At 41.9% G+C, this 26,139-nt stretch overlaps 1 protein-coding gene across 4 annotated transcripts; it reads right to left on the bottom strand.

Annotated features, from left to right (window-relative positions):
• Window positions 1-722: 722 nt before the first annotated feature.
• Window positions 723-26,044, bottom strand: PDSS1 (decaprenyl diphosphate synthase subunit 1). 4 transcript variants are annotated; one of them, XM_057432668.1, is made up of 11 exons: window positions 25,844-26,041; window positions 24,206-24,270; window positions 23,194-23,317; window positions 22,783-22,913; window positions 13,327-13,468; window positions 12,444-12,555; window positions 12,246-12,355; window positions 5,709-5,789; window positions 5,439-5,552; window positions 1,933-2,013; window positions 723-1,170 (listed from the first exon to the last, which is right to left on the bottom strand). In XM_057432668.1, the coding sequence occupies exons 1-11, from the start codon at window positions 25,973-25,975 to the stop codon at window positions 1,030-1,032; spliced, it is 1,233 nt and encodes a 410-aa protein (XP_057288651.1). In that variant the 5' UTR covers window positions 25,976-26,041; the 3' UTR covers window positions 723-1,029. The 4 variants fall into 4 exon arrangements, with proteins under 4 accessions (XP_057288651.1, XP_057288653.1, XP_057288654.1 ...); XM_057432669.1 differs by having other exon boundaries at window positions 1,028-1,695; window positions 25,844-26,044; XM_057432670.1 differs by lacking the exons at window positions 23,194-23,317; window positions 24,206-24,270; window positions 25,844-26,041 and adding an exon at window positions 16,007-16,103 and having other exon boundaries at window positions 22,783-22,915.
• Window positions 26,045-26,139: the final 95 nt, after the last annotated feature.

Genomic DNA, 26,139 nt, shown 5'->3' with positions numbered 1-26,139 from the left:
GAAACCTGAATTACACATTTATACATACTCTTAAAAGTTCTTGTCTTCCCAAATTAATTTTAGCAAGGATTCTTGACTGAATCTAGTTATCTGGATGCAGGAAGTTGGACATCTGTAACTGATGTTTCCCAGAGGAAACTCTGTCTGGCTTGGTGATGTGCCTAGTGAGAAGAGGCGGCAGGCTGCCTTCAAGATGTGACAAAGGGGTGACGAACTCAGCAGGAACTTAGCCACTGCCTTAAGGGATCATGGATAGAGATGATGCACTTCCCTGCTCCATAAATTCTGTGGCTTAAATAACCTGAGAAGGAATGTGGTGGTACTGGATAACTACTGTAAGAGGAGTGTGTCTAGGACTTCAAAGCAGGCTTCTAGGAGAGTACTGAATCTATTCTGTAAATGGGGGATGGAGCTGAAACTTTCACTGGCTGCTGAATTTTAGTGGGAGTTCTTAACTGTAGCACTCTTAAATTCTGCATCCTAACTGCTACCAAGCAGCAATCAACAGCACACCTGTATTTCATTATGAACTGGAAAACTTCTCACTGAAGTCCACATAGAGTCTGTTACAATAAACTGATTTCTTAATATACAATTACAAGTATTCCTATTTTAACAGCCAGGAAAGCCTTCAACCCCTTTACCTTCCTATGACTTTCCTATATAGTACCATACATTCTCTGTTTATTGGTGCCAACAAGTGAAATCTGGAACAACTTCAGTTCTCATACACTGATACATATTTATTCTTATTGTGGCCTTTGTGCATCAACATGTAAACATCTTCCCCACTCCCCCCCAATTAACAGCCCCCACTAAAACAATTGTACAGCATAGTCTGATTTGCTCTGAACTGTGGCTTCCCACAATAAAACACTTTAAACTTTTTTTTTCTTTAAAAAAAAACTTCCAAAAAAAAAGTTTTTAAAAAAATAATTTTTGGTAGCATGTGTTGGAAGCAAATAACTTTAGAAGTCAATTTAGGCACAGTCTGGTAAATAGCTGCCAGAACGAGTGGAAGGAGTTCTCTCACTTGTCTCTCGTGAGCACCATTTCTGTCAGTTGGATGAGGGCTTCTCTTTCGGGGGATGGTCGTAGCTTACTGATCTCTCGTGTAGCTTCATGGCAGTAGCGCTGGGCGAGGTAGGTTGTTTGCTGCACACCATCACTCTTATGTGGGAAGACAGGTAAAGGTAATGGGTAACTGATTATCCTCCCTCCTGCCTCCTCCAGTTATGGAGAAGTTTTACAGTCACTGTGTACCCTAAACACTCAGTTATATTCTGAAGGGTAAAGGAAGAGGTTTATTCTGTGTTCATTGAATCCTTCATCTCTTCTCCAAAGTGTCAAAATACTAAAACTTACCCATGCTAAACTTCAATATACTTACAAAACACCACTGGAATTAATAACATACTATTCAGTAGGATTAGGAACTAATAGTTTAACCTCTCCCCCCTGCCCTAAATAGAGATATAAAAAAAAAAAAAGCTTTCCTGAGAAAGTATGTATTTATTTTGCACAATTATTCAGTCTTTGCAGACCAGAGTAAATTTAAACTGATACGGAGTGTGTACTGCAGTTCCAAGACTGGTATTACATGCCGCTTACACCAGTTGCTGGATACAGCTACTCTTCAGCTGAAGGAACTGAGTTCATGCATGAGCTTTTAACTTTTATTGTGTGGATTTCATGCTATTGGAGGGAAGAAAAGAAAAAAAAAAAAAGCTCTTCAGTACCTAGCATTTCTGCTAAAAGCATCCATCACCAGTAAGACAGTTGAAGAGTACTAACTCAGTATTGTACACAGCATGCTACTTAACATGGATTTGAAAATGCAGCCCTGCTGTTTTACTTCAGAGGCAATGAATTTCAGACTGACTTCAGCAGGGACAGCACTTTAGGAATGAAATACCTGGTTATCAGTCCTACCTGCAACACATACTTCCGAGCAAGTTCAACATCTCCTGGCTTGCTGAATCTTCTCATTATCATAGCATTCATTTCTGGAAACTAAGCACAAAGGAAGGAGGTTTTGTAGTGCTTGTGAATTTATTGCTCCCTCCTATGCCAAGGTCAAAAAGTAACCAAAGCAGAGACCCCCTCCTCTGACACTGGTGTTACTAGAGATATAGCTATAGGTAAGTACCTGTGATCTGCACAGGACTGTAGTGCAGTAAAGCCCAAGCATTTAAAACTTAAAACTGTCTGGCTCTGGCTGCAACCAGCTGGTAGGGAAAGTTAAAACCTGCCCTTTCATCATGTTGAGCAGATAATCCAGTGGTACTCCTAGGTGTGTAATCTGTTCAGGTATTCTTCTCTCACAAATGATGATTAATATGACACATTGGAGAAGCACTTCTTCCCCCACACGTACCACAGCAAACCCAGGAGGTTTGTTATAGCTGGATTGTGCAGTTCAACCTGTAAAATGCTTCATGATACCTTCAACTGTTACTTCCACTTATGCTTTCCATTTGTCCAGTATTTTATAGACACAGGAAAAGCTCAGGAAAGATTTTTGTAAGAGAAGAATGACAACTATAATGTATGTTACTTTCAATCACATAGAATTTGCATGTAGTACTGCACACTCAATTCCCTACAAATCAAGTAGATAGCTAAAATCGGTTGTCTAAGAAAGTTACCGCATGTCTTTCCTAAACATGCAGACACCTTCTTCAGGCAGTCCAGAAACAGCAAAACCTGACGCTTAACAAACTAAGGCCACAACTCAAGACAGCTACACCGCAGAAGACTTTAAAAGAAAGGTGTCTGTTGATCCTGCCTGAAAGGGTTATTATAGTCAAAGGTTATTTTGTTGCCATACACTTGTAAACAGTAATCTGCTTTCCTTGCACACCTTTGGGCCTGAAATTGTAGATCTACACACGTTTGTTAGGAACTAAAGATGTAGCATCCCTGTTGTGACATTTCCCTGTTATTCACAGGTAGGCTTCTTGGGAGATGCATTTAGAAGTCTGCTGGTGACTCATACTTGGCTTTCTCTAGATCCTAGCTTTCTTCCCATGTAATGACAATTTAATTGCAATATTCATATAATCTATTTTCATATTATTCATATTTACAATCATATAGGATGCATATACATTCACTTTTAATATTTAAACACTAAAGGATATAAAAATCCTCAAACTTGTAACGTAAAGCTGTTCTTAGCAGTTCTGCAGATTTGACAAGAATGCATAACAAAAATAACCCCTCATTCTTCAGCTGTAGTAGCTTAACAGTGGCTTTAGACGTAGCATAGGCTAGTGTATTTCCTTAAAACAAATTAATGTTTGGGTGTTTTGGATTTTTTTACTGAGTGAACTAACTTAAAATACTGAATAAATAGGTCTCATATCAAGAGAAACATTTTTTATATAAAGCCTCCTCCTTAAGATTCTAACACACAAAGATGTGTTTCAGAGAGAGAGGACAAGAAGATAAGGCGGCTGTCACAGAAGATCCAGAGCACATTAAGAACTAAAGTATGTTTGTCAAGAAGATGATGTGAGGATTACCAGATATATTCAGGGTATGCAGGATAGCAGTAATATTAGTTTCAACAGAAAAGACAGCCTGTATTTACCAATTACAATCTGGACTATCTTCAAGTCTCAAGAGGTTTTATTCTCAGCTACAAGGAGACGAAGCATCTTTTAGTAGCAGCACAAAGTGTTTGTTGAAGCTCTAAATTTTTTTAGCACTTAATGCTTGGTTTATGTATCACTTAAGCCTCTAGTGCTGTTCTTCCACTTGCTTGAAAACAGCAGGAAATTTTCAGCAAAGCAACCTTCTGGTTAATACAGAAAACTTCGCAAGATGGTCAAGTTACCTTTCAATGCAAAAATGGATACTTCGCATCTAGCAAAGATATACTTGAGGAAAAGCATTTACAACTGACCTACAAAGAATAAGTAAGAATTTGCAATAGAAGTGACAGGTTTTCTTTTCTTGTATTTCCATATTATGAATTCATTTCTCTCATAAAGCTAATTAAATGATAGATGGAGTTGAAAGTTGGAGACAGCCAACCCAAACAAATGAATAAAAGAATAGTTTTAATTAAAAAAAATGTAATATACAATACCCACAAGACATTCAGTGTCGCCCACTCTCTGCCAAAATCAAGAGTACATGCAAATGTCCTTGTTTCTCTCTGCAAGCAGCTTTAACACACAAACCATGTCACAATTGCATTCTCTTTCTGTACCCAAGTATCTCACTGCTCTTCAGAGAACTCCCCAGTTGCTGATGAATAACAAGATCCTGCTGTTTACCAACGAATTCTGAAATAATGACTCAAGAACAGGTCTGTAAATCCCCACGGGAGTCTGTGGGGGGAACTGAGAACATGGAGGAGATTGGTCTCAGCATGCGTTTGTCTGCTTTCCTGTCTTTCTCCGAGCTACCTCTCCTTGTAAATGCCCAAAGGCTGAGGAAACAGATGTGCACATGTTCCATCTCCCCCTACCCCAGGCTCTTTAAGAAAGAGGAGAAGTTATGAAGTTGTTCTTTTGTTTTTTTCTTTGTTTAATCATTTAAAACTTTTCCCATGTCAAGCTCTGAGCAACTCCAATGCAAGATCACAGACTAGAGAGCTCTCCTGGAACTATGTGTGCCAGTTTTTGTACCGTGCTGTGAAGCTGGATAGGAAAGATTGGTTTAAGTCCCAGATCGTCTTCCCTCAGGTGAATCGAGAAGCTTGAACAAGATGCATTAAACCAGTTTCTTCCCCATTTATGGATTAGCACTGATTTTAATGTTTCTTTTGGTGCTGCTGTTTTCCTTCTACTCTGCCAAGTCGTTTTTAAGCCACTAAAAATCTTGACCAATTTTAAGCTTATTCTATTTATGATACTCCTTTTTTCTCTCATCCAAACTAGTATTACAACTTCAGAAGGGAAAGTTCCCCACGTTTGTAACTGCACAGGACTAGAGGACAAAGAAATGAAGAGTTCAAATCTAATAAGTAGGGGTGCCCACCTAAAAGCTAGGCAAAGATTTAAGTTCTTGGCCCCAGGATGAATACAAAGCCCATAATTTGGCAAAAAGCCTACGCACGTAGTCAAGTCTGGGAGAACTTATGATCATGCCTCAGGGATGATCATAAGGAAGAAGGTACCTAGGAATAACCTGAACATGCAAAAACTCTGAATCCCTGGCCCTCTGCAAAGGTTAAGCACTTGAACTGGGGCAGCATATACATACATATACATACAAGGGCTTCATGGTGAGAGCACATGTATAGGAAGGTGTTTCTCAGTCTGAAAGCATATTCATGTGCACACTGAATCCAGCTGATCCTGAACACCCACGATGTACTCATTACTTACACTGTAAACTTGAAATGTTCAAGCCGGACCTCTGTGTGTGCTGTGAAGAGCAGTGTACACTTTCTGTTTCAGGAATAGAGTCTCCCGTTGACTTACCTGTCGACAAGCAAACAGGACAGGGCCTGTGGCTAATCCAAGCTTGAGATCTGCTGCTGCTGGCTTCCCCAGATGGTCGGCACATGATGTAAAATCCAGCACATCATCTATTAGCTGGAAACAGATAAATGTACAGATTATTTACAAATTGCAAATGAGAGCTAAATACAGAAGATGTACAGAAACGATTAAGAGAGCCCACTTTTGATTTCTAAGGCAGTTTGGAAAAGTTTAGATTTTAGATTCCCTTTAGTTCAACAAAGGCACTACCTGAAAAGCTATGCCAACATTTTTTCCATACTGGTATGCAATCTCATGAACTTTGGGATCAGGGCAGCCTAGAATTGAAACCTGGAAAGAAAAAGAAAACCCCGAGTAAATAGAAAGCTTTAGTTAGTATCCACTTTTAAGTCTCTCACCATAGAAGTGGCATAGCAAGCACAGACAGCAGGGATATGGGAAAAGGAAATAAAGCTGAGTCAGTAGCACATTCCTGCTTATCTCTGCTCATGGATACACACAAATAGCCAAGGTTATTAGAAAACAAGGCTGAACAGCTGTGCAGTATTAAAAATATATTCTTCTGGAAAGAGATTAGCTTTATTAAATATTTATCAGACTTAGGAATTATAATGCAAGGATGAAAAGAGAAGAAATGTGGGTGCACTGCACATGCAGGCTAGTACTCATACACAGTGCAGTGGCAGGGGAATTAAATTTATTACATGTATAACTCAGCCAGGGGATAATTGGAGGTCAGACAACAGATTAAGTGGACATTACATGCCTCATGAAGATCCATGAAACTGGCTGCGCTGCACCCAGTACAGGAGGGACAGTTGTCATAAGATCAATTTTAAGGGTGATATTAATGATAACTGAATTGCTCAGGAAGATGAGCTGATCAGCTTGCTCACAAAGGTATCAAGGGATAGTTAGTGGCAAAGACAAGACAGTGACTGAAGAAAGGACACCAAGCTAGACAGAAGTACCACTGAGATAAACAACACACTGTAACTGAGTACAGATAATCAACTGCTTGAGAGACAGAAGTTTTGCTGCATAAACCCCACTAAGCTAAAATATAAGACAAACTAAGATTTGAGAACTAATATCTTGCCTCAAAGTAAGGGCACTTATGCTTCTGCATTTATGTATTGATTATACACTTTGCAAAATGAGGTTGGTTATATTTAAATACTCAGATTTATTTCAGCCTTCAGTAAAGCCATTATGAACAGGGGGCAAAAATCCATTCTGGTTTAATGCACACACTCCAAAACTGCTGTGACTAAGGGAAGGAGTGAAGATAGATACATTCTACTTAATGTAAGACTAAAATACATGCTAGGAAAGCCACACAACATTAAAATATGTCTGTGTATATAAAAATTCCTCTTTAAGACTATGTAAGGTAGGATCAGTGAAAAACACAAACAATCCCATAGTAAAAGTGAGTCCAGCAGTAGCTTTGAAGATGAACATGAAGATGGAACAAAGAAACAACATTATATGGTAATAAATGTCATGCAATTTGCACAAGATTAGGGACTATTTCATGCATCGATGCATTTTGTAATTCAGCATCAGAACAATTCCCAGTAATAATGTGCATCCCTGGATAATAGTTAAAACCCAGAGGAATCTGGAGGCCTGAGGCATTAACAGCATCTCACATTTCCAAATTTTATTTAGAAGAGGACAGTACAGCAGGAAATAAATGTTACTGATGTCTAATCATGCAAAATCCTGATGGCTACTAAAACAGAGTGAACTGTAAATATGAGATATTTGAATAGATGTTGCTAGGGACTATCAAACTAGAACATTTTGCCCTTTTTATATTCCTTTTGATGCTTGCCTCTTACATAGCAGCATTTGCCCCAAAGAGCCAACACCTACTGCTGTACTATGCCTACCAAACTTTTGGTTGCTTCTGTAATACAGATTAGTAAGTATCAGCAAGGTAGGGGGACTCCATCTACCCCGTTTAGTGAAATCTTTACCTACCCCCACATTTCACGTAAAGAACTAGAATACAGAATTCAGTAGTGACAAAATCCTGGCTGATTGATAGCAAAGGGTTAGAGCAGGCACAAGTTGGTAGATAGGGAGAGGAAGTGCCATGTAAAGAGCAGAGCTTTCCCTTTTCATCTGAAAGGCAGAGCTATTCCTGTAAGTACACAGTTCTCTGGGGATGCAGACATTACCTGTATAAGGAACTGCATATACACAACTGAAGAAACAGAAGTGTGAGTTACAGAATTCATCACTGCAAAATGAATTCTTGCACCTCTGCAAGAGGAGACCTTCATAGCTCTTACTGAGGTTACAGACATTTCTGCAGACAAAAAGAGGACACTGATGTGCCTGTCACACCCTAAGTGAGAAACGACCATGACCACATACATGATAAAACTGCAGCATGACTGGGTCTTATCTAACAGGGAGTTCCTTCAGGAGCCCATTTCTCAAATAGCTCTTGTGGATTATTGCCCCCACCCGGACACTCACTAGGATGCAGGCAGGCAGCCTTGGCCCAGTCAGGCTGACACTGAGTGAGGAAGTGTAACTGAAGCCATACTGGGATAATGGCATGCATCAGGATAACAATATCAATCTAATGACATATGTTTAAACAATAAAGCTCACCCTCTGAAAACATCCTATAGCTCCCCTGATATGACTGGTTGATTACAGACTTAATCTTGTAAGAATTCAGGCTTGTCCTCTACTAAATCATGCTGAAAAATCCTTCCTAATACCAAGCAGAACAAGTTCTTCAGAAAGGTTCTTTGAATTCAGCAATACAGCAAGTCAATCTGCTTGGCATTATTTCAAACACACTTTTTAAAATAGAAAAAAAAATAGTTTCTATTATTTTATGTTCCATGGGAGACTATAAACCAATCCCGCCTCTTTACTGAATTTCACGTCCATAAAACCATCAGCTCAGGGTAGCTATACCCTGCTCTGTTAGCTATGATGTGAGGCTATGGCAGCTGGAATTTAAGGCACTTGCACATCTATACCAGTGCCCTGTAGCTCAGAGAGGAAAACCTGCTGCTGGGCAGGTGAGGGGATATGATTGTATAAACAGTACTGGAAATGTTTGATTTCACACTCCTGGATTTGTGGACACCATGGAAAGGAAAAGGCTATAAAATCTTCACATTTTCCAGCCTTTCTCCTCCATGCCCATCTCCTGAAGTAATCAGGATCCTGCCTTCTCATTCACAGCTCATCTAGCACTGTTCTTCCAGACAGGAGCACTGTTCCTCTTCCCAGCAGAATCACAGAATAGTTAAGGTTGGAAGGGAACTCTGAAGCTCACTTCGCAACTCACTGTGAAGTAAGCTTTGCTCACTTCACATTTAGATCAGGTTGCTCAGGGCTGTGTCCAGTTGAGTTCTGAGCATCTCCAAGGATGAAGATCCCACACCCTTCTGGGCAACCTGTTTTAGAGCTTTGACCAACTTCATGGAGAAATGTTTCCTAATAGCTAATTGAACTGAATTTTTCCATGGTGCAACTTGTCCTTTCATGGCGCGTATCTCCATCCTCTCTACGGCCTCCTGTTACACAGCCGGAAACAGCAAGAGGACTCCCCTCAGCCTTCTCTACTGCAGACTAAAATCAGCTCTTGACATATCATTTGCTCCAGCCCCCAACCATCATGACGGCCCTTCAGCAAACTCACTCCACGAGCTGAATGTCTTGTATGAGGGAGCCCAACCTTGAGGTCTCATGAGCTGAACAGAGGCAAGCAGTCACTTCCCCTGATGTGCTGGCTATGTCGGTAGCAATGCAGCCCAGTATGTGCTTACCCTTCACTGCTGCAGGGCACAGCCCTCACTTTTCTTCCAGGCTCCTTCTGGTAACTACTCTTGGAAAGGGGGTTATGAAGGCCTACCCGAGAGAGGACGATATTTACCCAGCAGAAGCCTACACAACGGGCAGACAACTATCTTGTCCTGAGCCTGCTTTTTCATGCATTTGACCTTTTCACGAAGAATTAATATTTTAACATGTTAAGCCAAGTACATGATTATGAAGAACTGTACTTCTACAGAGATGAAGATTATCTGCCTCAATATCTGTGATATATTTATGCTGATCTTTTTCATAGCAAACATTAGGAAGAAACACCCCCAAAGGAGTTACTGTATTTTAAATAATAAGGAAATCTACTGGCTGACCATACTTGATGCCACCAATACTATCACCCTACATATGTAATTGAACTATACTGTAGTCTGCATTCCTAGCTGGACTGGGGGGATCAGTTTGGCTGGTGAGGGTCAGAGGTCTTATCGTCCTAGACACCAGTTCCACAACCTGGTGGGTTTTTCTGCTGGAGCCCTGTACACACACCAAACTATAAACAAGTTAAAGCAGAAGCGCACATGTTGAGCCAGAGCTGCAGTAAGCTCTTCAGTCCCTAAGCAGACCTACCATACACAGCCTTGCCTTACATGAGAGGCTGCATGCTTTCTCCTAATAAAGAAACCAAGAATCTCTAGTGCAACTTCACACTTATCTCAAAACAAGCATGATTTAATCCCTCTTCTGGAAGTATGCTATGCAAAATATAAACAGCTTTATGAGGGTTAGGCATTCACATTACAGCAGGATAAAAAGAAGACAGAACGAACCTGCTCAGCTTATTTTGCCATCTCCAGCCTGCCTGATGACTAATAGAAATTCCACTTTAGCTTTATTGTTTCTGAATTCTTGAACCAAAGTCACCTCTCATGTTTCTCTGAAAAATGCCTTTCAGTAACTAAGGCTTCAGTGATCCTTTGGGCCATCTGCCACCATTTCCTTTTGCAATGTATTACTTTGACTGCAACTCTGGTAATATTCCCCCATGCAAAACTATTGTAGAAATAAACTGGAGACTGGGATGGCTCCAACATCTTCAACAGACTGTTCTGTCCATAAAGAAAGTATTTTGCTAATTTAAAAGGCTTTTGATTTAAATGCAGTAATGCTCTGGAGATGCAAAAGGTATCTAATGCAGTAACTAGACCAAGGGTTTTAGACTATTACCTTGTTTAGACAAGCATTCCTTGTTCCAGGAATACTCTACCAGCTCTAAGGCATGACACTGTAGAGTTCTAAGATGCCACCTGAGCTTGTTTGACATCTTTCCAGTTAATACTTCTATCTTATTTGTGCACAGAAACAAATCATTGTTTTTTTTCCTACCATTAACAGGAACTGAACTGCTTCTAATGACACACTTGCCTGGTTGTAACTGATGTTCTGAAAACCAGTAAGTCTCTCCTTAGCTTTGTCCCTGAAAATAAGATGTGAATATACCTGATTCCCCAAGTGAGCTTCCTTTTCAGTCTAGAGCTGATGATGCTGCTTATTATTTTTGCTACAGAAAACAACTCCTTTCTCATTCCATCCTTTTCCTTAGTAGCCAAAACCATCAAAGCAAACAAACAAAAAACACTCCCCACCTTAAATCCCCTTTTCACTGCTATCAACAGACTTCTCCTAATCCATGCAGAAAGAAACTGAGAGGGAAAAGTCAGTGCTACTGTGTCCAGTAAGCATGGCCAGAGAGACCTCTCTCATTTTTCATATACTACAGATTTTACTACATGTAAAATTCCAGCAATCCAGCAATGGAACAGCTCAGAACAACCACTAGAAAAAAAAGCAGCCACACACCCCATTCACCAGCATCACAGACACAATCTGCCTGGAAGTGCTTAAGTCCTTAACTCTTTCAAGTTACGAAAAAGGAAAAAATTCAAACTAGTACATTTGTAAGAAGAATCCACCCAGTGGGAAGTTGATTTCTTCTTCTTCTATCTGTGAGGGTGCTTTTAGAAAGACTGTCAAAGTGAATATAAAACCTTGTATATTTTCACTGGGCTAACAGAATATGTGATGTTCCTTATTAATCAAATTGCCCACTTACAGAAATGAAAATTTGCAAAGGGTCAGGTTGCCATTAATATGAGCAATCCAGAAGGCATTTTTTTTCCTCCAAGTAGATATTTTCCCTTCCCACAAACTCTGTCTCTCATTCTATACAAACCTTTTGACTTCAGCAATTTTCAGCACCCATCTATTGCACAAACGTACCAAATCTCTGAGAACAAAGGAGAATGACTAACAGTAGCACAGATTATCAGTCTAATTATCTTAGAACTGCCTCTTGCTATAGCATAGCCAGCTATACTGCCTTTAACTAAAATAATAACTTAAAAATTCTAACTCTTTTGCAGTGAGATTATTGCCATTTTGAATCAAATCTTTTTGTAATCAAGTAACAGAAATGAGTGACAGATAGGGTTGGATATAGTAACTGGTAAGTAAATGCCCCAGACAAATCAAGAAGTACCTGCTTCTGTTCTTTTACAAGCAGTTGTTTCCTCCCACTGTTATCATTTAAAGTCCCAGTCGGCACTAAGGAGTGGGACCATATGTGAAAGACGACTTAAAATTAAATTATAGGAGCAAGAATTATCAACTGATATTAAAAACACTCTCAAATTTGTAGAATTGCATAAGATAAAGACTGCCACTGTGAACCTTATTTTGATTCAAGTGAGGATAATAATAAATCTGTGTATGAATATAAAATAGAAAAGTGAAAACCAATATTGAAGGCTACACAGCTGAACTGTGATAAAATGCAGAATCCCAGTCACATTCACATTCTGGCACAATACCACTTAAAAGGTTTGCTTTGGAGGGTCTCCAGAGAAAACAGCAATAACTAGGAGTTTAGCTGTGAAGCTTACAGTATGATATGTTAACTTTAGAAGAGACAGACGTACATACTGCTTTACAACTGTTTGCTATGAGACTTGCAGTCTTCTTAAAAGTCTTCTCGAGGTAGTGAGCAAATCTCTCATTCTCATTTTCCTTGGAACCCAACTGGAGGAATTCACCTAAAAAGTTGCACAGATGGGAGTGCTTATTTGAGGGTTTACTGCTTAGGTAAGCAAATCTGAAGGTAAAAACAGAAAAAGACCTTACCACGCACCAGATCTTCAATCACCTGAGTTAGAACAGAGATGATAGTAGTATTTCCAATTCGTGCTAAAGCTACAGAAGCAGCTGAGAGGATGAAGTCACCAGCTAGAACTGCCTAAGAATAAAAAAACAAATTGATCTTACATCTTTTCCTGTGTTAGTACAAACGATACAATTCCCTTTATTTGGCAGGTTTACTCCTCAAATCACATCATTTTCCTACATAAAGCACGTCTATCTCAATTTAAGAGAGAAAACAGAAGATAACCAAATACTAAAATCTGAACCATTTTTGATTCCCTATCTTACAATGTTGGTTGTATTTTCTATATAAGTACTATCCTCCCTATATGCAATACCTGAACTGCCTGTGAAGGTTTTTTGAACATTACTTCTCTTTTTGACCACCCTGTTACGCCATGTTAGCTCTGAATTGCCCTGGTAAATTCTCATGTGTCAGCACTGTACTTCTTTCCTTGCATTTCTGATTAAAACCTTCCTTTTAATGCTCTATGAAGAAACACCTCTCTCAAAAGTCAAAATATCTTTCATGCTGACTGAAAACCTCTTTGCATTCACTACTGAATCAGAGTAACATATATAATGTTCTGGATGATGTACAAGTTTAAAGTATTCCAACATCACTGGAGAAAATGGTATAGGGAATGTAAAAATCAGTAAGAATCACACTACAGTCAGACATTATATCTAATGCTTCCTACAGTTCAAAAAAGGAACACATATTTTTCTTACCCACAATCTGTGCACACCTCTTCATACTTTTTCTGGCACATCCCGAGACTGTGCCTAGGGACAGTAATGTGACAAAACCCCTCGTGCTCTGCTGAAACTCAAAGGCAAGTCTTGCACATAATAGCAAACCCACCTTCCTCTCTCCCCAGATTTGATTGACTGTCATTTTTCCTCTGCGAGAATTTGCATCATCAATAACATCATCATGAACTAGGCTAGCTGTGTGGATCATCTCAGCAATTATGGCCACAGAGCGCTGGCTTGCTTGCACCTCCCTGAAAGAAAACCCCAAGAACTGTCAAATAATTAAATCAGTTCCATGTGCTGCAATACATTAAAAGAAATCTCTATGAAAACCAAAAACACGTTTCTCTAAAAGCAGCTGTTGCAGCTTTTCCACGGTCTGAACCCCATCTTTCAAACCTGGAATTAGGAAGACAAAAGAAAGTGAGATCACATTAGTACAGTAAGTGCAATGGGTTGTTTCCATCCTTATTAGGCCTGTTTCTGCCTTGCTGCGTTAGCAGTACTGCAAAACTCCTAAGTTATTAACTCCAATCCCTCTAAATCCAGACTGCAATAAATAGCAGAGTATCAAGGATGCTTGGCTCCAAGCAGATGGAAATCTGGAACACAGCAGAGAAAAGAATGCCAGGTAGCTTTGTAGATGAGTTTAAAGTTTTCCTTTTCTCGGTGTTGCTCTACCTGCAAGATGCAGCATCACAAACTCTCCAAAGCTGGCTAACTCTGCTGACGCGCAGGCTGGAGAGATCAGCAGGCAGAGAAACCTGTATTCTATATCTGAAAGCCATAGCTCATGGATCTCATCCTTTAAGTTACTTGACTACCTTAAGACCTCGGAAGTTTTTCAACAGCCTGAGGAATTAACTGGAATTATACTGCAATCACTTTAGGACTGTAAACACTAACTACCTAACACTTACAGAAATTCAGCCTTTGGGAAGATCTAACACTGATGATTCAACTCTCAATAGTTCACACCTACTTTAATTTTTAAACTAGGTGAAAAGAAGAAAATGGAAGAACACAGAAGCAATTATCTAGGGAATAAGATTGGCGAAATGTACAGAAAAGAGCCAACTTAGCTCACACAGAAGAGCATTTACCCGACCTACCCAACTATCCAGCTACCACTGCCCTGTTCTTGTATCTATGTTTTTTTCTACCTGTTTTCATACCATGGGTTGTATGCAGGATCCCAGAAACGGCTATCCCAGTCAGCCTTGCCTTACAGTTGTAACAAGCCACATGGACAACATGGACATTAAAAACAACAAAGCAATGAAAGAAACAAGCCAACCCAACAAAATAGCAAAAAAACCACACACACCCACACACCGCTCCCCCCCCAACCAAAACCACAACCAAAACCAAATCCAAAACCCAAACCAAAAAATCAGGAAAAATATTACTTCCGGTACATAGAATCATAGAACAGTTGGGGCTGGCAAGGACCTTAAGATCATCCAGTTCCAACCTCACTGCCATGGGCAGCGATGCCTCACCCTAAACTATGTCACACAAGGCTCTATCCAACCCGACCTTGAACATCACCAGGGACGGAACATTTACCACTTCTTTGGACAACCTGTTCCAGTGCCTCACCACCCTTACAGTAAAGAACTTATATCTAAGCTGAGCTTCCTCTGTTTAAGTTTTAACCTGCTACCCCTTGTCCTGTCACTACAGTCCCTAATGAAGAGTCCCCCTCCAGCATCCCTATGGCCCCCCCCTTCAGATACTGGAAGGCTGCTATGAGGTCTCCACGCAGCCTTCTCTCCTCCAGGCTGAACAGCCCCAACTTTCTCAGCCTGTCTTCCTACGGGAGGTGCTCCAGTCCCCTGATCATCCTCTTGACCCTCCTCTGGACTTGTTCCAACAGTTCCATGTCCTTTTTATGTTGAGGACGCCAGAACTGCACACAGTACTCCAGGTGAGGTCTCACGAGAGCAGAGTAGAGGGGCAGGATCACCTCCTTCGACCTGCTGGTCACGCTCCTTTTGATGCAGCCCAGGATACAGTTGGCTTTCTGGGCTGCGCGCGCACACTGAAGCCGGCTCATGTTCAGTTTCTCATTGACCCCCAAGTCCTTCTCTGCAGGGCTGCTCTGAATCTCTTCTCTGCCCAACCTGTAGCTGTGCCTGGGATTGCTCTGACCCAGGTGTAGGACCTTGCACTTGGCATGGTTAAACTCCATGAGGTTGGCATCAGCCCAACTCTCAAGCGTATCAAGGTCCCTCTGCATGGCATTCCTTCCCTCCAGGTATCAACCGAACCACACAGCTTGGTGTCATCGGCAAACTTGCTGAGGGCGCACTCAATCCCACTGTCCATGTCAGCGACAAAGATGTTGAACAAGACCAGTCCTAACACCAGTCTCTGAGGGACACCACTTGTTACTGGTCTCCAGTTGTACACTGAGACATCGACCACAACTCTCTGTATGCGGCCCTCCAGCCAGATCATGCATTGCCTATGTCTACTGAATTCTAGTGATTAACCACAAAATGAAAGAACATCTTGCAGTCTGCTGACATAACACTGCGTTCTGACATCCACCTCTGTGCAGAACTCTGCAGTGCTGTTAGTGAGAGTTCTACACCCTGAACAATAGCAGGATGTGTGGCTCAGGCTGTGAAAATGCAGCTTTTTACACAACACAAAATAAGAGCTGGAAACCTTCACAGCTGTTTGAAGGTAAGTTTCACTGTGGAATAGTAATTTAGTCAAATGCTAGTTCAGTGTCAGTAGTTTTCCAAAATAAACTATCGTTACTAAGCAGGAGAACTTACCTTCAAACAACTGTAAAGGTCTCCAGGCTCTTTCATGCACTGGACTCCTTTTGGGGACTCCCTTTTCATTAATTATATCAGCAGACTGGACTTCCTGCTGGGAAGCAGCAGCAAAGGCAAAACTCACCGACACACCAAAACTTTTCAGTAGTATGAAGACAGCACAAGAACGGACATTTCAAAAGCACGTTTTGAAAAGTTCTGCATTATAGTGCATTTCATCTCTGACAATGACTAAAAATGGCATAGGAATGTTCATGGTCCATGTGTCTGGTTCCCAGAATGTTGTATCAAACATGATAATTTAACCTGAAGAGGGCTTTTTTTAACTACTATTTCTGCAAGGTCTCAAGCAAGGCTCTTCCCATCACAGGCAAAAAAAAAATCTGCAATAGTTTCCTACAAATATCTTGTGAGAGTATTTGTGAATCAGAGCATGCCTATTTGAGGGAAGACACACAAAAACCAGGATCTTTCTCATTCCCTGACATTTTGCATTCTGCATCGCCTGCAAAACAAAAGCAAAAAGTGGCAGTAACTCAAGTCAATAGATAATTGGGTCCCCACAAGTCCAGTAAGTGGAAAGATGCCATTTTTAGGTCACTCTCAAAGTAAAGGCACCCCCAGATGATATATATTTACACAAATTTTTTATACAACTTTGAGTTTATCTTTTTACACATGCATTATATTAATTTTGAAGTCCTTGATCATTTTTTATATGTCAGTAGGACCCCCTGCTTGATTCTGTGATAAGCTTTTATAGAGCTACAGTACCCTGAGGTCTTTTCCATTACAGAACTTGTGTCATGGACACTGAACAAGACCAAAGCTGCTCTTACAGACTGGAAAGAACACCCAAACAATTACACCTCTACCTCCAAACACCCCTCTTCAAATTAATGATAAAAATAAAAATAGGGGGTGAGAGATGACCAGGACAGACTCAAGCCAACACAAAACAGTACTTACATTTTGCAACAAAGATTTGCAATGCGCTTGCCAGTAAGCAACTACTGCCAGTTTAAAGACAGGAAACATGCAAAAGAACTTGCAAAATTGCTGTGTTATAACCACACTCCCAAAGTACGCTGTTTGAGGAACACAGTCTGTGACACAGAAGAACACTGTAAACTAAGGGAAGCACAGAGAATGGATGTGTTAACAGGGGAGCAAATTACAGACCAGATGAAAAACCAGTACACAGTACAGATATCTGACAACCATGGTTTGGAGGAGTGAAAGAAAAGAGGACAAAGGTTGTTGGCAGGTCATCATGTCTTTGGAAAATATTATTTTCTTGGGTTTAGCCGGGTGAATATATTGAAGTATTTCTCACACTATTCTGATAGATTTATTTCCCTTTTTACCCCTAACTCTTTAGTGCTATTTTCTCTATTGAGATGTCTCTGTACTTCTTTGGCCTTCTCTTACTTGCTCATCTCTCATTTTGGTTGCCAAAATAGAAACAAAACCTCCTATTTTTTTCCCCCCTATCACCTATCACTTTTTTTTGGCTACTTTACAGTTTTCAGTAACTGCTTTGAATCAAGTCCATAAGTTTGTATAACATGCCAAAAATAGACTAATCTCAAGCCTCTATTACCACTTTGGCTTTCTGTATCACGTACTACTTAAGTGGTTTACAAGCAATTATAGACTAAGTCTTCCAGAGTCACTTGGAAGGAGCACTTCCTACCCCAATTTACAGAGAGAAATGGTGCATCGGAGAGAATCAGATCCTGGTTCACAGCATGCTGAACACCCACCTCCATGAACTGCAGAAAGGAGGCTGCTCTGCTGGTAATCTGACCTTGTAGCCAAGTGAGGTTTGTATAACTGGACAAGCAAAGAGGCAGAGGAGCCCGCAGAAGTACACAGAGTGGGGAAGGGAGCGTATGCAATAAAGTAGATAGCATGTGGTTAATCCCTGTTACAGGTGGAGAGCTAGGAACAGGCTCTACAGTGCATACATGTGGCTGTTGTACAAAAGCTGGACAATATTAATTTAAACTGTTGAACATGAGGGGAGATGAGGGATGGCCATGAGGGATAAGGAGCCATTGTGAGGGGAGAGGAAGGGCGGCCACAAAGGAAGATCATGAGGGGAAAGGAAGGGCGGCCATGAGGGGAGATTGTGAGGGAAAGAAGGGGCAGCCATAAGGGAAGATCATGCGGAAGAGAAGGGGTGGCCCATGAGGGGAGATCATGGGGAGAAAGGAGGGGCAGTCATGAGGGGAGATAGTGAGGGGGGATGAGGGATGGCCATGAGGTGTGAGGGGAGAGGAAGGGTGGCCATGAGGGGAGATCGTGAGGGGAGAGGTGGGGCAGCCATGAAGGGTGAAGGGCAGTTGTGAGGGGACATCATGAGGGGAAAGGAGGAGTGGCCATAAGGGGAGATTGTGAGGGGAGAGGAGGAGCAGCCATGAGGGGAGATCATAAGGAGAAAGGAAGGGCAGTCATAAGGGGAAATAACGAGGGGAGATGAGGGAAGGCCATGAGGGGTGAGGGGCTGTTGTGAGGGGAGACAGTGAAGGGAGAGAAAGGGCAGCCATGAGGGAAAAATCAAGAGGGGAGAGGTGGGTGGCCATGAGTAGAGATCATGCTGGGAGAGCAAAGGCAGACACGGGATGTGAGGCGTGGCCATGAGCGGTGAGTGGCATTCATGAGGGGAGATCATGAAGGATGATTATGAGGGGAGAACAGGGGCAGCTGGGGGGTGTGAAGGGTGGCCACGGTGGGGTGTAAAGGTGGCAGCTATACAGTGTGGGCCACTATGGAGAACAGATGAGGGGTGGCTACGAGTGGAGATTATTAGGGGCAGCCATAAGGGGAAACCAGCTTGCCCTTAGTGCCATGGTTTAGTGGTGGCCTTGGCAGCCCTGGGGTAAGGGTTGGACTTGGTGATCTTACAGGTCTTTTCCAACCTAGCTGATTCTATTTGCAAACACCTCTGGAGAATACACTCTGAACAGAAACAGTAGGTCCAGTCAGGCTAAGTGATAATGCTATGAAATTCTGCACACAGGGCTGTGAAGAAATGCCAGAGCATGTGTGAAACTGAGGGTTTGCATGACCTCAGCTTATACTCCTTACAACAATTCTCACTCTTGCACAAAGCTGTTATCATTAAGCAAAAAGGCATTGCTCAAGTGGCTCAAGCACTCAGGGTTGGACTTGTGACACTTGGATCTCCAAGGGGAAAAAAACCCAAAATATACCAGCACAGAAAAACTGGAATGCTTCAGACACTTCTTCTGACAATAGTTCATATTCTTTAAACAACTGTCATTCTCCTTATTATAACTACAATAAGATGAACTCACTCTATAGAGAAACAGTTAACCTGCTGAGGGCATTCTGAATACCTAACCTTCCTCAACTCTAACCACGAACCACCTAACTTAAGCAGAGCTACCTCGGTGCTCCCCTCTATTCACTTGAGAAGTCTCAGCTGTTCTGGTGGGGCTCTGTGAAGATAGAGAGGTGTCTGTGGACTGCCTCATAAGACCTATAACCTTACAAAGTTGTTTTCTGTTTTTTGAACAGCCAAACAAGGAAGAGTATTACCTTTTCTGCTACTACTGCACAAGAGGAAAAGGAAAAAAAAAAACCACCCAAAAAATAACAAATGAAAGAACAGACAAAAGCATGCTAGGTTCAGCAAGTTATATGACATTTGAGAATGGCAGCAAGATGAAGCAGAAACTCAACATCAGTAATACAAACCCCAGAGGCAGAACAAAAAAAATGCTAGGGATGAACAGCACAGGATATTGTCTCACCGCACAAGTCTAGAGATGCTGTGGCCAACATGTTTGATTACATGTGTGGGAACCAAAGCTTCAACAAAGAAAAACAAGTCTAGGAGAAGAATCAATATTAACTGAGGAAAAGAACAATAGAACGTTTGAAGAAAAATGACAAGTTGAAAGAGAAAAAAATATTTGTTGTGAGAAGCAGAACAGAAAGCAAGCTGGGTTTTCTTTTACTCTCAGGTCTACAGCAGAGTAACAAATACGCAGTGTTACCTTTCCTATATATACACTATTCCTCACAAACAGTAAAAAGCTGGAAGAACAACTTGTCACCTGAAAGCAATACTGCTTTACGAAACAACAATAATGAAACCAGTATCAGTGTGAGCTGGAAGTATATGCAAATACAAAGCAGATGTAGCAGACTGCTTCAAGAAGCTTGAACACAAAAAGTGGCATGAGGCAAAGCAGAGGAAAATATATACCCTGGGATATCATTCTTTTCCTTTGCTGAAACGTTTCTGTTCTCCCTACTCTGAATTTCATTCTAAAAATTATACAACAGAGATAGTGACTCTATCTGTCCTTTAACAAGGAATGTCCAGATTAATGAGGAAGCTTTTAAACATTAGACATAGTTCGGAGGTGCTGACAAAAACTCAATACAAAAGCTGCCAAATTACACAGGCATCTATAAATCAAAGTGCTTATGCTGAGGGTCAGCTACTGAGTAGCAAACACTTGCCTCAGGCATGCGTGGCCCTTGAAGTCTGAGATGACACTTTCTCACTGGCATAGGGCAGGTCTCAAAACTGACCCTCATGGTTTGAAGACGGCATAAAGCATGGACAAGAATATGTCCATGACGGTACACATACGTCATAAGACAGCAAATATGCTTTGAGCACATAAAGGCAAAAGCTACTACTTGTCTTTGCTTCGTTGCTCACTTCCTGCACTGTATGACATTAACTGCAGCCTTCTCAGTACTGCATGTACACTACACAATCTTGTTCATACATTTCTCATGCTACACACTAGAATGAGATAAAACTATTTTTCCTGTTACTCTGACTAGAAGGATGCTCCAAAATCTCATCGCCAGTTGTTGTCCTGATTATCTTTGCAGCCCCTCTCTGAAGCTAGCTGGACTTACCTATTTGAATAGAAGGATCAGACATGTTGATGATTTCACAAGGTGTGATATACAAGGGTATCAGCACACCAGTAGCTGATCTGAATATATTATGGTTGATGCAAGCTAGGATTACTTTTAAGGTTTTTCATAGAGAAGGTGGCTAGAAATCATATGGGGGTTACATGTAAGGGGATACTCATGAGCTTCCCAGCTCAAGAAGAAGTTTCTGTTTAATTGTGGTGCCTTTCAATACACCATGGGTGGCCATTCATTCTGAATCATTCTGTCATCAAGAAGTGCCATCATCAGACTCCTGCTTTTCATGTCAAGATCACTCATGAAAATATTAAGCCAATCAGTGCTGTGACAAAGGACATCCTTGATGAGTTTCACAACTGATACTGTTCCTTCTGCTACCTCTAAGACAATGACAATGAGCAGCGCTGACTGGAGAACAGAATAAGGCTGTCATGAAGTTCATTAATCCTAGACAACATTCCCCTAAAACAAGAGGAACTGGCACACACAGGACAGGACACTGCCAACTAGGTTTTGCTTTCTCCTCCAAAATGATATTCACATGGGAGGGGGTATAATGGGAGAGGTGCCATATCAAACAGCAAAATATATGCTATGCTGTGGTAGAAATGAAGTCTAACAAGGCATTAACCTACTGCTAAGGAAAAAATTATGTGAGAGCTGAGAGAAATCCCTTAAGACTGATAAATTGGTCCGGAAACACTTCTGGCAAGGGACCAAAGATTTCGTATCTGAAATTTCGTATGAAGGAAGACTGGAAGTGTAGCTGGAAGGCAGAGAACACTCTGCCCAACATCTTTCCTCAAAATGAGAAAGTAGTAACTGATAGGAACGTGTGGAGAACTATTTGCAATCAACCAGAGCGAGGACTGGTGGAGTGTACAGAGCAAGCATGATGTTCTGCTCAGTTAAAACTGCTTTCAAAAATCAAATAACTTCAAAAATGTGAGGATTACACCAGCTCTAAGCTTAGAATCTTACACTGAAGTGTAGAACCTTGCTCCTAGGGCTTGGGACAGGGAAATCTGACTGTTTTGAATGTCTCACAGTTTTGATTATAATTACACCACGTGCTTAATGGCTTTTCTGCATAGTAACAAAAAAAAAGAAAAAAAAAGGTATGGAAGTCTCTTCTTGCAGCAAAGTTCTCACCTGTGACAAGAGTTTAATAGCTACATAATAGCTACAGGACTGGTTACAAATGAAAAATAGTTCTAATTAAGTTAATATTTTCAAGGAGTAATAAAAGATCTAATCAAGCATCTATGTAAGAAGCTAAAATTGATTAGAAGCCTTACAAATATCAGACTTCTGTATTATTTATCCATCACCCATTACACGTACAGTACAGTCCACAATTTTACACATAGAAATATGTAATAAACTCAGTAGTTCCTTTTGCACTGCTAACTGCAAAAATTCAGTTTCACAATGGAACTTGAACTCAGGTTTTCCTGAGGAGCTTTTTATTTTCAAAAAGCTACTAGACATATTTTTTTTTTTGAACACAAGAATGATAGATTTCAAGTACAGTACTTGGAATGAGGTTTAAACTCAGGGGAATGAAAGAGGGCAGATTTAGATTAGATATTATGAAAAAAAATTATTCACTAAGAGAGTACTGAGACACTGGCACAGGGTGCCCAGAGAAGCTGTGGATGCCCCCCTCCCTGGCAGCGTTCAACGTCAGGTTGGATGAGACTTTGAGCAACCTAGTCTAGTGGAAGGTGTCCCCACCTGTGGCAGAGTTGGAACCAGATGCTCTTTAAGGGCCCTTCCAACCAAAACCATTCTATGATTCTATGAATATATGTCCATATATCTAAAAGTGACTGACTCACCTGGAATTATTATGGTGAATGTTGCAAGCCCTTGCCATTAGCACCACAATCATTGGTCGAAAGGCCTTTCCTTTCCCATCAAAGTAATAATCACACATTTCCTTAAGTTCTGCTGCAGATACAAGTAATTCCTATAGAAAGGAAATTAACATATCAGCATAGAAGTCTCTGTCATACAGATTTGCTTGCCAATCTGTTTAGTGCAAGCAAAACAGTATTCATGGATAAAGTTATTGCCCGTATTGCATTACGGCTCTGTAAGGTATGTAGAAATGCTCCCTTTGCCTTCAGTTTAAGTTTCAGACAGCTGCTCATAAAGAATATTCTTACAATAACTATACTCCAAAGCAATGGTTGCTATTAAAATCAGAATCATCACAACATCCCAGAACAGTCACCAAAATCCCTTACCTTTTTAATATCTTCATAGAGATTCTTCAAGTCTTTTCTACCAAGTTGAAAAGGGTCTTGGTATTTTTCATTACTAACTGTTTTACTGCAGCTGCACCAGTGGGAGGTACTTGTATGATGAAACCTGGTAACAGTGTTTTTCAAGAGAGTAATGATGTTAAAAGCAAACTTTCCCCAACACCCCAAACAGAAACATTTCAAAGCGTTCCCTCCTCCTCCTCTGCCCTTGTGCAAAATTTAACCAAATGGCTAAAATATAAGTAGAAGGCATCAAAACACTCTTTTCAGCCAGCTAATAAAGTGCAAGGATGGCACAGATACGTACTGATGACTGCAGACTTTTAGGAGCTGGAAAAGTGCAGCATTTGGCAAACAATAACCCCCCCTTCACCTTTAGCAGATTACACAAGTCTCCCGAGATACATAAAACTACATTGCTCTCAATGTATTCTTTTTGAATACACCAGTGATAGCATGGCATATGTTTGGAGATGAAGCCCTCACTTTCCAGTAGCACAATTATTCTGTTTCTTCCCATTCTTGTATGATCCTGGAAAAAGCATTCCTGACACGGATTTGAAAATTTTTCTTTGCACACCCAGCTACATTATAAGTTTACTTAATACTTCCAGGTAGCACGATGATACCATAAAAGTATCACCAATAAAGGCTGAAAGCCCCACCTGGATGCAGCAAGATGCATCAGGCTTAGGCCTGATATTTTTTTCTGTAATGTTTCCTGGAGTTTAAATTTATGTCTCTTATTATGTTTCCTTTTTCAGAGTGAGCCATGTGGGTTTTCTTGGGGCACTCTTGCTCTACCTGTTGCTCTCCAGCACGAAGGACTTAGATTCACACTCAGGACCATAGGAACAGTCTGTACAGAATTATCCAGTATGTACTAGAACAAAAAACCTTCTTTTCAAAGTTTACAGTTCACAGGCGTAACTATCCAGTTCACCCAATAACTACCTTTTTCCCCATTACACAAGTATATGAATCTCCAACTTACCGCCAAAATATATTACATATTTTTGGAACTGACAACGTTGAATTTCTTTGGGTAAAGTGACAAATCTGCACAAAGGAAAATCAGGGTTAAATTAACTGTCAGAAAACATTTGATTACAAGAAATAAGTGTCTGTCTATCAACATTGCTCAGTTTCTCCATTTTAACTGCCCAGCAGCCAATGGAGTCTCATAATCTCTTTCCATATTACGAGACATAACTGCCAGTATGCACATTAGCTTCTAACTTGAACTGACTCTTTCACTCAGAAGAGTTGGACTTTCTCCCCTTACAGGACCAACCTAGAAGACATTATCAGTTAACTTTCCAGAACTGCTCTAATGTAACCGTGCTTTTGCACTCATGGAAGGTGTGATTTCCAAACTTCCTGTCCTGCAGATAAACCTGGACTGTATCAGTCAAGGCACAGAGAAAAGGACAAGAGCTGTTTCTGTAAACTACTACACTAACAGAAGAAGAACATGTCCATATTTTCCCCTGAAGCAATTTTAATTCAGCCTGCTTCTTATGAAAATTTACACCTCCACATCTTCTCTGCTACCACGTCAAGAACCTGACCTCCAAACCTAGCAACCTCTCCCCGCAGAGCTCAGGAGCCTGGGGAAAGGTGAAGTCCCAGGTCCAGATTCCAGCAGAGATAGGCTGAGAAGGGAAAGGCAGCCTTTGCTCCACTCCCAGTAGTGCTGCCAGGAAGTACCCAGCCCTGCCCTGGAGTACACGCTGACTCAGGGGCCCAGCCATGTGGACCCAGCCCAGTATCATTGCAGTCCACACACTTCACCAAACTTCCTCTTCAAAAGCCTGTACAGAAATGCTCAAGGAGACCTAGAACTGGAGAAGGATTCCCTCAATTTGCTCCTCATAGCTCAGTGTCTCCTTGCATATGCCCAAAACCTCTCTCTCCTTGCACATAGCAGGAGACAAAAAGAGCACCACACCCGCTCCAGGGCACCCTTCCATCCAAATTGTGTACAGGGTAAAAAAAAAAAAAGCCACACAAGGAGACGAGGAAAGGAGAGGAAGAGGAACGAGAGGTACCGCAACTTATCACAGGTTTGCAGCTCCCCGCTGTCTGATTCCAATGCCCAGATCTATTGCCAAGACCCTCATAAGCTCACCCTCTCGCCATTTTCTGCTGTTAAAAGAACAGGTGATCTCTTCCTATTCCTTCTTCTGTAAGGGTACAGGCTCTCTCCTTTACACTGCTGCTTAATGACATGGGACTGGGTCGTGCACGACTCTAGACACACCACAGCCACAACACTTTACTGCAGGTCAGAACAGTAACCTGGCCTTGTGAAGGAGGTGTGAACGAATGCAGTAAGAGAACTGCCCCCCCATTACAACTCACCAAATTAAGTTATGCACTAACACACTGAAAACCTGTCACTAAGAAGAACCCCCTGCGAGGCCCCCGGCCCGGGCTGTGCACCGCCTGCCCGCTCACCGACGGCCCTCGACCACCGGAACCACCTCCGGGCCTTCGCGCTCCCCGGGCAGGAGGGAGGACGTAGGCTGTGACCGCCCGACCCCGCCGGCCGGCCGCCCGGCTCCCCCCGCCGCCGCCGCCCCATTCATTCCCGGTGACCTCCAGGCGCCCGCCGCCGCGTCGCACTCACCGCCGCGCTGGGGGCCGGCGGCAGCAGCGGGGTGCGGGACCCGGGCCCCGGCGGGCGGAGGCGCGGTAGTGAGCCGAGCGGCTGCGCCCATGGGGAACAGGGGCCGCACCGCCACCACCATCGCAAGGCCATGGTGTCCCCCAGCCCCGCCGCGCCGGCACCGCCTTCCGGCACCGCCGCGACCCGGACGCGGAAGCCAGGCGCCGCCACCACCCTCTGGCACGGGTGCTGGGAGGACATCCGAGCGGGCGGGGAGGGCCCCTTCACCTCGCCCTTCCTCACCTCCCTTCCCGCCG

Source organism: Pezoporus wallicus, unplaced genomic scaffold (genome assembly GCF_028554395.1).
Source record: "Pezoporus wallicus isolate ANWC-B61680 ecotype Strahan unplaced genomic scaffold, APGP_CSIRO_Pwel_v1 scaffold_2584, whole genome shotgun sequence".
Classification (NCBI taxonomy): domain Eukaryota; kingdom Metazoa; phylum Chordata; class Aves; order Psittaciformes; family Psittacidae; genus Pezoporus; species Pezoporus wallicus.
The sequence above is the reverse complement of the archived record's forward strand: the minus strand, read 5'-3'. Positions and strand labels throughout refer to the sequence as shown.